Below are 14,073 nucleotides of genomic sequence, written 5' to 3'. Positions count from 1 at the left end.
AATTTAACCGACAATTCAAGTAAAATGAGCAATAAAACTAATTCTGCAGCTGTGATTGGCCAATTTAAAACACTATTTCGTAAGCGGACAAATATACCGCAGTGTTTGCATCAACTAGTGTAACGAAGGTCTATCCGTGGTCGGACCGTATTTTACCGCATCTGGCTATGCCTCGCGGGCCATGGCCATGCCTCGCAGGCCATGGTCATGCCTCAGCGGCCCGTGGGACTTGATATGAATCTATCACAACCGAACTACTGATTTATGGACCAATGAGACTCTTTTATGACCAATTGTGATAAAAATGTCGGCTATATTTCTCTCTTTTTCCTTGTCGTCTAAACGTCCTGTCGGTCAATTTTCCTAGCACCGCTTGCCGAAGATAATTTAAGCTTAATAACTTATTCGAACTTATTCCACTAATGAGTGAGTATCGTTTCAACAGTTTGCCAAATTGGCCGACAGGGCGTTCAGCCGACAACCCAAATACAAAAATTCCAACCAACAGCCCAATCCGACCGCTGACCAGTTGTAATAGCTAAACGATCGCATGATGTTTTTACAAATCCCGTATTCGGCGAATCAGAATTAAGCGTCGGATTTCTCAATTTTTTCTTGTAGGCTAAACCCCCTGTCGGCACCGTCGTTTCGTAGCAATTTCCTACCTCCGATTAGTAGAAAGATGGGGCAAGGAACTCAACCCGAATGCGATCTTTAATTTAGCTGTTAATTTAGCACCCCCAAAATCTAAGTTTTCGTGAATTGTAAGAGCAATATTTGCATTTCATCATTGGTGATGTCAAAATACGTAATACTTTCAAACCATAGCTGTGGTAGCTTTTAGTAAATGCATATTGCTCATATATGTTCACGTAAAAGATTACTTAGCTTTAACAATATGTTTACACATTTATAAATGGGGGGTGCCTAACTAAGCGGGGGGCGCTAGCAGAAAAGATCCCAATGTTTAACGATTAAACGTTTATAAATAGGGGGGAGGGGGGGGGGGGGGGGTGGGGAATGAGATTGAGAGTGTGACATATAATTACTTGTTTCCGTGGATGGAGAGATGGATGCACTTTCTGATGCAGATTGAGATCCACTTGACGGTGAAGTTTCTGGCTCTGAACAAAACAACAACAAGGGTCACAGGGCAGACGCTATACTTTTAATAGAGAGCAATTAAGACCTCTTAATTTAATCTATTCGCTCAAAAAGACGAAACGCTCATCAATAGTGAATTTAAAACTTTTTAAATATAAGTAAACTTCGTTTACTGAAAAAACGACGATAAAATTACCAAAAGCATAGAGAGAGACGTAACAGTTGATGTCATAATCGTTGAGGTACGCTTTAATTTAAAACTCAATAAATCTGTCAACAACTGCAAAAAACAAAGCAAACTAGAGAGAAAACACGTTAGAACGAAAGTTAAAAACTAAATGGTTCCTTTTTGAAAAAAGTGTCGAAAAAAGTGTCGCAGGAAATCTCCATGAGCATACAAAAACTAAATGCATTAAAAACTGCCTCTTTTTAATACGAATTTTTATCATTATTATTATCAGGCAAGCCATCAAAATAGGACTTTGAATCAGAGAACTAGAACAAAAAATGTATTCGGTTTTTTTTCAAAACAATTATATTCGAAGTCAAAAAATCCGAACAATAAAAATGATTCACACAAATGAAGCTAAGCATCAATAGAATTAACATGTTGGTTTTTAATAACAGTCGTGAAGAAGTCTAATGTTGGCAAGTCATATAACACTAAAGCAGCAGTCAAAGCACGTCAAGGCAACAACAACTCACGGAAATCATTTCTCTCTTCGATCTCAGAAATTGGTATCCGCGACCTGAAGACTAAAGTTTTTTTTAAAAAAAATTAACTCAGTGTGATTAACCGTTCTTCCACCTGATATGCTTTATAAAATTTTACTTTTAATTGAAATCAAAATCATCAAAAACTATAAACAGTTATTTAGAAAAATAGACTGCACCTGTGTTCAGTCAGTGGTTCATGCTATCACTTAAATTTAAAGGTTGTATTTTTATTTCTCGGGTTCGATATAAAGTATCTTTATAAATTAATGTAATCGATAACACCAAAAATGATCTATTACTGAAATTATATGCAACAGATTTTGTTTGAATATATAATACTTTCTCAGGTTCTTTAAAAGTTTTTGATTTTTCAAAATTTTTTTTTTAAAATTAACCATTAATAGACAGATCTCAAACATTTTCTCCCTGTTTAACAAGGCCTTAACATAGATGGGACACAAACTGAACATTGGATTAAAAATTAGGTTCACAAATGTGAGAAACGAGTTCAAACTTCATTAAAATGTCTTAAAGTTTTGATAAAATGATTTTTTGCAATTTTTTCTCGAAAACTTCTTTCGTATTTCTGTACCATTTGAAGACATTGAAAAAACTATACGTTACCTGTTTTTAAAAATACCCTCGACAAGACCGCTGGTTGTCGTGAAGGATTGAATTTTGACAATAATTGTAGCTAAATACGATTTTTTAAAAATAAATTTTCGAAATTGTGTGTAGGAAATATGTGAAAACTTTTCCAAAAATGGAAAACTCAAAATGTCTCTTTGTAGTGAAATTTTAGACGCAGAGAACTTTAGTTTGCTATCACATATGCCAACCTTGGATGCCCTCAAAAAAGACAGAAATTGTCTGAATAATAAAAGTGGGGATAGCGTAAAAACTCAAAAAATTTGGGAACAATAACAATAATCCACTATTAGTGACTGCATAACTAAATAAACTGAATACCAACAGCCACAATATCGCAATTATCCTCAAATTACCATAAGAAAAACTGGTAGCTTTTTTCGGATCATTTCCAGGAAAAAGATACCTCTTTTCAACAATTGCCTTTGATTTGGCGGTTAAGCAAGCCGACATCCAAGCCAGTCAATTTTTTTAAATGAGTGAAGCGGAAGTCGGATATTTCGGAGATAGGCTCATTTTACCCAGTGAAACGATACTTAATACACCTTGATAGGGTAAATCTTGTCAAGATCTTAGCACTTGATATGAGAAGACCAAGATTTGTCATGATTATTTCAAGAGCTGTCACGAAATGTTCTTGGCTTACCTTTATAAGATCTTATCAACATCTTATGAATTTTTTCCGCAATAAACTTAATGCTTAAACAACTGTAAACGGGGGGGCATAATTTATGGTAGGGATGGGGGGCGCTAGCAGAAAAAAATCCCATTTGATCAAGATTTACCATGAAAAGGTATTTCCAGTAATCGGCAAGATGTTTCAAGTTTTGCAAGAGATGTCAAGATTATGTATGTGTTATCAAGGCTTATCAAGTCTCGGTTCACTGGATAGTCTATCTTTGATGACCTGGGCCGCGTTTCCCGGATTACATACAGCGAACGAGGGGATTGGCCATGACGTAGGTTGTTTGTTTTGTTCACTTAATAAAATTTTAAATTGCCAATTATATGCCTCGTCTTGGCAATAATGGTTATATAGAGGTTACGTGACTACTGGCGTTCGTACAGAGCTGCGTTGCAGTTCGAGATGTAGAGACAACATTTCGAAGCGACTTCGGCAAAGTTGCGCAACCTTGCTTGGAACAGGCAACTTCCACTTTTTAAAGTTGAAAAGTTTATAGAAGTCAACTTCTGGCTATGTATATACTAGCATTGCAATTGCGGCATCTTAAAACGTGTGCGTTTTGAGCTTTATTTTTCTAAATTTTCAAATGACAATCGGCTTGCTGTTAAGGAAGCTAAATTTTACTTCAAATTGCTTTGCAATCCGATATGGCTTTTAAAGTGGTTTTACTCTGGCTCAGGAATTTGGCCAAATTTAACGCAAATCTATTTAAGTTAGAATCAGAGATATTTTGTTTCAACTCGTTTATTGTAGATCTTACAAACTCAAAGCATTCGCCGCCAATATAGCATACTAATGCCTTGCTTCGTTAGTGCAGAAATCTTGGCCCGGTCAGCTCTTCTGAGCTGTAGGTTAATCTGAACATAGTAGTATTATTGAAACAGATGATAAAGGGGGATTACTGAATGCCAAAAAGAGAGACAATTGTTGAAAACAGTTTAATTGATGTATAATTCGTTAGCACGACAATCCTAATTAATTCGTGAGCACAGTATTATTATTATTGTGCACGAAATGTCGATGTTCATCATACATAAATAGGTCGATGACCACATCCAACTTGAGCTCACACCGGCGCATTCCGAAACCTAAATAACGGGGCGTCAAAGCTTCAAAAACGCAAAAGTCTGCAATATAGTCTAATGAGAAGTATTTTCGGCGTGGGACCTCAATACGGGATCCTAGTTGTGCTGGAAATGTGCGTGAATTATTAAAAAGGTCACCTGCGCATCCGAATAGAGATGTGATGTTGATCGAATCCGAGAAGTCCTCTCCGGGAGTGCATACATCGTCATCAGATGGCAACAGGATGATCTTACTGATGTACTCCTCGACGTAGTCCTGCGGCCTCACCGGTGCTCCTTCCGGACCTTTGAGTCCACTGGCCAGTTCGTACACATCAAACGCTTTGTAGCCCTAAAAGTGGTGACAATTAGTGAAGAAGAGTTAGCTGAAGCTGCATAAATGCAGAAGTTTTTTAACATGAAAAATGTTTTTCCTGAGGAAATTATTTTGCTGGAGTCTTAACGATAACTGCTTGCTCCGGGACGGAAACGGCAATTTTCTAGAAAACGTGAAAAAAACTATAACATTTGAGGGACCAATTAGTAAACAGAAAGTGGTTGGTCAAAATCAAATTGAGTATGAAAAGACTTGAATTGTTAGACGGTAGGTTGAATTATGCAAAAACTATTATTTACCGTTATCCAACATGTGTAGTAACCCAACTGTCGTATTAAATAACTCCATATACTGCTAAAAAAATAGAGCTTAGAGGACCAAAACCTAATAACTCCAGGACCGCACTCAGGCATTCTACCGTTGCACCAAAGCCCTGCCGAAGTAGCAACTTTGTTTGCTTGATATACCATAAGCTGGGTTATAACACAAGCAATCAACGTCTTTCATTAAATCAAACGCCAAATTTGTTCTCGCGCTCCTTCACGCTCTTCTGGCGGTCTTTCTTGTGCCAAAGGTTACTCAGAGTTATCAGTTTTATCAGCGATAAGTAATGTGTCGTTTCATTTGTAAGGGTTTTTGACCTAACGTAAAAGTGCAATGGTGGGCGTAGAAGTTTAGTCACGAGATTCAATTTATTTCAGGTAAAAGTATCTTCAAGATGTCCCGACTTCTGTGGTTCAATTCATTCTCTAACTTCAAGGCTCAATAAAAATTTATGTTTCATGCTCAACAATAGCTAAGCGAATACATGCCTGTTTGCTTACATTCATTTCTAGTTGTGTATACTTGTCAAATTTATCCTATGATTAACTTTGCTTCCCCTAGGTAGATGTTGTGATTTGAAACAATTTTTAACAATTCTCCTTACGATCTTAATGATTTATATAAACAGGTAAAACTTAAGTAGTCCTACTGTCTCTCCTTGTCAGATATTTGTCAGCAATAACACTTTGAAACAAAAAGATAACCAATTTGAATTCCTCAGATTTTAGAACTGTATTAGAGGAACAGTATGACTATGGAAAAAGTGTGGTTTCATTCATGAATGCCTCAGTTATTGTTTCCAATTGTTTTTTCTAGAAAATGAAATTAAACAGTATTGAGTCAACGTAAAAATCTTTGCTGTTTTTTTTATTGCGTCCACAGTTGTCCCAGGAGTCACCAGTTAATTTCTGAAGCCAACTGGCTCAGAGAAAATTAAGAAATTATGTTTTACTGATTGTAGGGAGGAAGACAACTGTTGCCGACCCGTAAAATTTTTTTTCAATAGTTTTTTAGGTAAAATAAGAAGCATTATTTGATGTATTTCCGCTTAGTTCCAACCTATACGCGTAATCCATTTAAGTGCTTGACTAATAAATAAATCAACGTTGGTGGTCTTTTACTCATTCGCATTCCATATCTCTTCGTAGCGATGAGTTCAAAAAAATTTCTCCAATGGCAAATTTTTGTCAATCTCAAAGACAAATTTTGACATACTTCAGTCAACGTTTTTTATCTTTTTACATTTCAACTTAGTTTGAAAAGGACTTCTAAACTATATTTGCTCCTTTTTAACCCACAGAAACATCAAAAATTTTAGAAATTCTTTTGTCTACACAAAACAATTTTTTCAAACTTTTTGACCTATCATTTTTTATTCTCTTCAATGTGAGATTGCAAAACAAAAGTAACGTATCTTTTTCCTTCAAATAGATACTTTCTCTTTTCCAAATTTCAACGCTTCAACTGATATGTCAAAACGAGTGTTGCGATTTCAATACAAGACCTACGACAGTTATTTGCATAATTTATATCAAAAGTTTTGCAAGATTTATACCAAATTTCTCACGCAATCACAAATTCAGTCTTGAATCATTACTCCCATGGTTGTTCTGAGTAATTGCCTAGCGACTTTTGATCCAAATCTGTACAAGTATATTAACTAAAAACCAAAATTTAAATCGGAGTTTTTCTAATTTCAATTCTGCATAGAGGCCTTTCAACAGTCTTATTGCTATACTTAGTGTTGTCATTGCAACTAGTTTGTCTGTTTGTTTGTTCCACATATAATCGAAAAACCTGCAAAATTACACCATTCAAGCATCCCGTTTCCTTGATCTCGAAAAATATTTGCGCCAAGCATAAGCGAAAAAACAATTTGTGAATCTATTTTTCCGAATACAGCTTTGCGTTGCCCTTTCCTGCACGAAGTTGCTCAAGCAAAGCTTTTATCCTTTTTACTTTCTGTTTTACGTTTGCCGACGGCAATGAACATTTGCATATAAATAGTTTTATATTTCTTTAGAAAAATCCAAAAACGGCCAACCAGTTCATAAAAGCGCAAATCAGGATTATCACTTTTTGTTTTGCAGTCTATTTGTTTGTTGACAAAATTACTCTTTATATCTTTCCTGAAGTGAACAGTTATTACTTTCCAAGGCACCGCTGCTTACAAGGAACATGTAGTTAATTTTTAATAAAAAATTTCCCTCCTGGAAATTCATTTTTTAGCGTTTTGAGTGGAATTCCGAATCAAAGCTACAATTGGCTTTTAAAAATTATATATACCTTTCTTCTGCTGTAATAAAATTGAGTTTACTGCGTATAATATCCTCTTTTCTTCATTCTAGGTCCTTCTTACAACTTAATCACTTTGCAAAGCAAGTCTACTTTTTGTATGTTTAGCAAAGAAGAACTAAATTTCACACCAAATTAGACTGCTCAATTTATTTCTGTTTGTTTATTTAGCAATTGCATACCAGAGTAACTCCAGAACTTGGCAAATTAACTATGTTCTCAATCTCAACCTATCCTGATAGTTTCAATCTAAAGAGTTCACGTTCATTCCAGTCAATTCCACAGAAATAAAATTGCTGTTTTCAAAAATGGCTGAAAGAGTAAAAACAGTAAACTCATTTCGTAGCTGGACTTCACAAAGCTTCCAAATTTTGTAATGAGTACGCTTGTTTGCAGTAATTTGCATTGCTTACGCGTTTTTCTGCATTCAATTGATAAAAATCCAAAGATTTTGCTTCAAAACAAATAAATTGGTCACGAATAGAAAAGCAACTTCGAATAGAAGAAAAATTTAACTCAGCTAAGGAATTAACCTAAAACTACCACATGCTGCCTATGAAAATAATCGTGGAGACTATGAATTTTTGTTTTTTTGAAAGTTAGAAATTGTATTCTTGCCTCATTTCTTGATATTATTCAACAACCTCTTCTAACTTCAAACTCTCTTCAGACTCACAAGTCAGAGAGAAATGTCTAGCTAGAAAACGGTCGCTTGCTCAGCGCGCTATTGCATTAAACTGAATTCGAATTCACGTTTTGTTTAAACATGGACTATGAATATATTTTGAACACACTTGATGACGGTATTTCGCCTGCCGTAAAAGACTCATTTCGCAAAATTTGTGTAGATTTAGAGTAGAAGAATGTTCAAATCATTGATTTACAAAACGAAGTCCAGTACCTGAAACAAAAAACTAATGAAATTGAACGTACCAATCGAAAGATTGTATCATATTCAGAAATTTACCTCTTGTTTCGAACAAAACAGTTACCGATGATGTTATTTAATTTGTCAATCGAGTGTTGGGGATCAACAAGGCAGTGAAGGATCTGGTTGGATGTCATGAACTGGCGCAGATCAAAGACCCTTCTCAACCTCCACCCATTTTAGCTAAGTTCAATAATTTTGATTTGAAAACAAGAATTTGGGGAAGGAAAAAGTTGCTGCGAAATTTTTTGAATCCCTTGAATCAAAATTCTGTTTTTATGGACGAACGGTTAACTAAGGTAGATAAAGAACTCTATGAGTATGCGAAGGATCAAGATTTCAGAGTTACATCCAATAATTCTAAGCCTCAAGTTCTGCTCAAATTTGATAATAACGTCCAACTTCATACTATTGCGAGTAAAAAAGATGTTGACGAACTAGCTGCCAAAGGATTGATTATTGAGAGAAACAAGACGATTTCCAAAAACCCTCTTAAGACAAACGTGATACTTAATTTCAAACTACCACCATTTGGACTTCGGCAGCAATATTCTATGGCACCACAAGCAACTCCAAAGGGAGTTAAACGTGTGATTTCCGAGATTCCTGTGCATGATGCTTCTGTTCTAGATCAGTTGAAAGGCATGATGGGTGACGACGAACAAAAGCTGGACTACATAAAAGGGTTTTGAGTAATTTGCCGCAGAGAAAAATACCCCACAACTTAACGGAAGCGTTTCAGTCGATATGCAGCGTTGCTGGACAACAGGAACTAATTTTTTAATCCTACTACTTTTCATAAGTACAATTGATTTCGGTAAGATTTCAAAGGAAAAGTTTGTGGACAATCTGAAGACTGGTTTTGTTCTTTTTTTGAATATCCAATCAATAAGAAGCCATCATGATCAACTAGCAGCCTTTTTAGCAAGTTTTGAAAACCAGCCTATTGCTCTACGTCTCTGTGAGACGTGGCTCTCAGACACTGACTGTCTATCTTTATAAAAACTTCCGAACTATAGACCAATTATTTCGAGGACACGGAAAAACCAATGCGGTGGTGGCTGCGCAATATTTGTTCATGACAGCCTGGAGTACAAGATAGTAAAGTATGAAACCGAACTTGAAATACTCACCATTGACATCCAGAGCCAAAGGACTTTGAGACTTTCAATTGTTTACCGACCACCCTCGATGAATTATGATGTTTTCCAGGAGAAATTTGACTTGGTGATTGAGAACCTTGTTTCCTCAAAATTGAGTGCTATAGTGTGCGGCGATTTCAACGTTCATGTTTTGAAAAACAATAGAACCTCCTCATCCCACCTTGAGTATATGAAATCTTTTGGCCTGCACATTAGGAACAATGCTCCTACACGTGTAACTTCAACTTCTGCTTCGTGTGTTGATCATATGTTCACAACTATGGATTCCGATGTTCACACGTTGGAGAGCAACATATCAGATCATTATTCTCTTCTAATTGACACAAAAATAATATTTCGCAAACATGATCGTGATACAGAATTTTTACCAGGAATCTGATCGCACTGCGAAAGCAGAAACGATTTACAAGTATTTGTTGGTACTCCAGCAAAAATTGAAAAAAGTAAGTTCATTTCAACATCCTAATGACCAGATTGTTTTCATTACTAATGAATTTATTGAAGTCCTTGACCGCTTTGCACCGATTACTAAGAATCGGAAATTTTAAAAAAAACTGGGTCAACAGAGATGTCAAGAAGAACATAAGGTTGAGAGATGAAGCAAGATCAGTGTACCTGAAATCTCTTTCTATTGAAAATCTGAATGAACTTCGGAAAGCAAAAAATAGACTTACAAAGTCTATTCGAAACTCAAAAAAAGATTTCTATGATAAATATGCAGACTTCAAGGGTAAAGCAAAAAGTGTATTTGATGCATATAATCACTTCTGTAAAGATGAAAAGAAAAATGAAATTGAGTTAGACGTTGAGCAATTTAATGCTTTCTTCGCAACCATTGGATCAAAATTAGCCGAGAATTACAATATAAACAATTTTATTTGTAAAACAAAACTTGTAGAACACACCATATTTCTTCCCGAATTCACTACAGATGAGGTAGTCAGCGCTATCGAAAACTTGAAAAACTGCTCCTCGGTTGGTCATGATGGTATAAGTAACATAATTTTGAAAATTTCAATTACAGTCATTGCCCCGGTTTTGACTGTAATTTTCAACAATTGCCTGAACAAGGGTATCTTTCCTGATAACTTCAAAAAGGCATGCGTTTTACCTTTGCTCAAAGACGGCAGTCGTGAAGATCCCAGTAACTACCGACCTATAAGTCTGTTGAGTTCAATGAGAAAAGTATTCGAGAAAATACTCTTCAAACGAATGTGGTCATTTTGTAAAAAGTTCAATATTATATCGAATCGTCAATTCGGATTTCAGCGAATACATGCCTGTTTGCTTACATTCATTTCTAGTTGTGTATACTTGTCAAATTTATCCTATGATTAACTTTGCTTCCCCTAGGTAGATGTTGTGATTTGAAACAATTTTTAACAATTCTCCTTACGATCTTAATGATTTATATAAACAGGTAAAACTTAAGTAGTCCTACTGTCTCTCCTTGTCAGATATTTGTCAGCAATAACACTTTGAAACAAAAAGATAACCAATTTGAATTCCTCAGATTTTAGAACTGTATTAGAGGAACAGTATGACTATGGAAAAAGTGTGGTTTCATTCATGAATGCCTCAGTTATTGTTTCCAATTGTTTTTTCTAGAAAATGAAATTAAACAGTAGAGTCAACGTAAAAATCTTTGCTGTTTTTTTTATTGCGTCCACAGTTGTCCCAGGAGTCACCAGTTAGTTTTTGAAGCCAACTGGCTCAGAGAAAATTAAGAAATTATGTTTTACTGATTGTAGGGAGGAAGACAACTGTTGCCGACCCGTAAAATTTTATTTCAATAGTTTTTTAGGTAAAATAAGAAGCATTATTTGATGTATTTCCGCTTAGTTCCAACCTATACGCGTAATCCATTTGCGTGCTTGACTAAGAAATAAATCAACGTTGGTGGTCTTTTACTCATTCGCATTCCATATCTCTTCGTAGCGATGAGTTCAAAAATATTTCTCCAATGGCAAATTTTTGTCAATCTCAAAGACAAATTTTGACATACTTCAGTCAACGTTTTTTATCTTTTTACATTTCAACTTAGTTTGAAAAGGACTTCTAAACTATATTTGCTCCTTTTTAACCCACAGAAACATCAAAAATTTTAGAAATTCTTTTGTCTACACAAAACAATTTTTTCAAACTTTTTGACCTATCATTTTTTATTCTCTTCAATGTGAGATTGCAAAACAAAAGTAACGTATCTTTTTCCTTCAAATAGATACTTTCTCTTTTCCAAATTTCAACGCTTCAACTGATATGTCAAAGCGAGTGTTGCGATTTCAATACAAGACCTACGACAGTTATTTGCATAATTTATATCAAAAGTTTTGCAAGATTTATACCAAATTTCTCACGCAATCACAAATTCAGTCTTGAATCATTACTCCCATGGTTGTTCTGAGTAATTGCCTAGCGACTTTTGATCCAAATCTTTACAAGTATATTAACTAAAAACCAAAATTTAAATCGGAGTTTTTCTAATTTCAATTCTGCATAGAGGCCTTTCAACAGTCTTATTGCTATACTTAGTGTTGTCATCGCAACTAGTTTGTCTGTTTGTTTGTTCCACATATAATCGAAAAACCTGCAAAATTACACCATTCAAGCATCCCGTTTCCTTGATCTCGAAAAATATTTGCGCCAAGCATAAGCGAAAAAACAATTTGTGAATCTATTTTTCCGAATACAGCTTTGCGTTGCCCTTTCCTGCACGAAGTTGCTCAAGCAAAGCTTATATCCTTTTTACTTTCTGTTTTACGTTTGCCGACGGCAATGAACATTTGCATATAAATAGTTTTATATTTCTTTAGAAAAATCCAAAAACGGCCAACCAGTTCATAAAAGCGCAAATCAGGATTATCCCTTTTTGTTTTGCAGTCTATTTGTTTGTTGACAAAATTACTCTTTATATCTTTCCTGAAGTGAACAGTTATTACTTTCCAAGGCACCGCTGCTTACAAGGAACATGTAGTTAATTTTTAATAAAAAATTTCCCTCCTGGAAATTCATTTTTTAGCGTTTTGAGGGGAATTCCGAATCAAAGCTACAATTGGCTTTTAAAAATTATATATACCTTTCTTCTGCTGTAATAAAATTGAGTTTACTGCGTTTAATATCCTATTTTCTTCATTCTAGGTCCTTCTTACAACTTAATCACTTTGCAAAGCAAGTCTACTTTTTGTCTGTTTAGCAAAGAAGAACTAAATTTCACACCAAATTAGACTGCTCAATTTATTTCTGTTTGTTTATTTAGCAATTGCATACCAGAGTAACTCCAGAACTTGGCAAATTAACTATGTTCTCAATCTCAACCTATCCTGATAGTTTCAATCTAAAGAGTTCACGTTCATTCCAGTCAATTCCACAGAAATAAAATAGCTGTTTTCAAAAATGGCTGAAAGAGTAAAAACAGTAAACTCATTTCGTAGCTGGACTTCACAAAGCTTCCAATTTTGTAATGAGTACGCTTGTTTGCAGTAATTTGCATTGCTTACGCGTTTTTCTGCATTCAATTGATAAAAATCCAAAGATTTTGCTTCAAAACAAATAAATTGGTCACGAATAGAAAAACAACTTCGAATAGAAGAAAAATTTAACTCAGCTAAGGAATTAACCTAAAACTACCACATGCTACCTATGAAAATAATCGTGGAGACTATGAATTTTTGTTTTTTTGAAAGTTAGAAATTGTATTCTTGCCTCATTTCTTGATATTATTCAACAACCTCTTCTAACTTCAAACTCTCTTCAGACTCACAAGTCAGAGAGAAATGTCTAGCTAGAAAACGGTCGCTTGCTCAGCGCGCTATTGCATTAAACTGAATTCGAATTCACGTTTTGTTTAAACATGGACTATGAATATATTTTGAACACACTTGATGACGGTATTTCGCCTGCCGTAAAAGACTCATTTCGCAAAATTTGTGTAGATTTAGAGAAGAAGAATGATCAAATCATTGATTTACAAAACGAAGTCCAGTACCTGAAACAAAAAACTAATGAAATTGAACGTTACCAATCGAAAGATTGTATCATATTCAGAAATTTACCTCTTGTTTCGAACAAAACAGTTACCGATGATGTTATTTACTTTGTCAATCGAGTGTTGGGGATCAACAAGGCAGTGAAGGATCTGGTTGGATGTCATGAACTGGCGCAGATCAAAGACCCTTCTCAACTTCCACCCATTTTAGCTAAGTTCAATAATTTTGATTTGAAAACAAGAATTTGGGGAAGGAAAAAGTTGCTGCGAAATTTTTTGAATCCCTTGAATCAAAATTCTGTTTTTATGGACGAACGGTTAACTAAGGTAGATAAAGAACTCTATGAGTATGCGAAGGATCAAGATTTCAGAGTTACATCCAATAATTCTAAGCATCAAGTTCTGCTCAAATTTGATAATAACGTCCAACTTCATACTATTGCGAGTAAAAAAGATGTTGACGAACTAGCTGCCAAAGGATTGATTATTGAGAGAAACAAGACGATTTCCAAAAACCCTCTTAAGACAAACGTGATACTTAATTTCAAACTACCACCATTTGGACTTCGGCAGCAATATTCTATGGCACCACAAGCAACTCCAAAGGGAGTTAAACGTGTGATTTCCGAGATTCCTGTGCATGATGCTTCTGTTCTAGATCAGTTGAAAGGCATGATGGGTGACGACGAACAAAAGCTGGACTACATAAAAGGGCTTTTGAGTAATTCGCCGCAGAGAAAAATACCCCACAACTTAACGGAAGCGTTTCAGTCGATATGCAGCGTTGCTGGACAACAGGAACTAATTTTTTAATCCTACTACT

General features: G+C 35.2%; 1 protein-coding gene across 1 annotated transcript in view; it reads right to left on the bottom strand.

Moving 5' to 3' along the window:
- Positions 1 to 14,073, bottom strand: part of LOC142338148 (uncharacterized) — a 127,701-nt gene that overhangs the window by 23,379 nt on the left and 90,249 nt on the right. Inside the window, exons 31-32 of the mRNA XM_075387784.1 lie at positions 4,378 to 4,570; positions 1,050 to 1,124 (exon numbers count right to left, since the gene is read on the bottom strand). Of these exons, the coding sequence (XP_075243899.1) occupies positions 1,050 to 1,124; positions 4,378 to 4,570 (268 nt within the window). The remainder of the gene's footprint in view (positions 1 to 1,049; positions 1,125 to 4,377; positions 4,571 to 14,073) is intronic.

Source organism: Convolutriloba macropyga, chromosome 4 (assembly GCF_964194025.1).
Source record: "Convolutriloba macropyga chromosome 4, txConMacr16.3, whole genome shotgun sequence".
NCBI lineage: Eukaryota > Metazoa > Xenacoelomorpha > Acoela > Convolutidae > Convolutriloba > Convolutriloba macropyga.
Note: the sequence above shows the minus strand (reverse complement) of the source record. Positions and strands in the feature narration are given on the sequence as shown.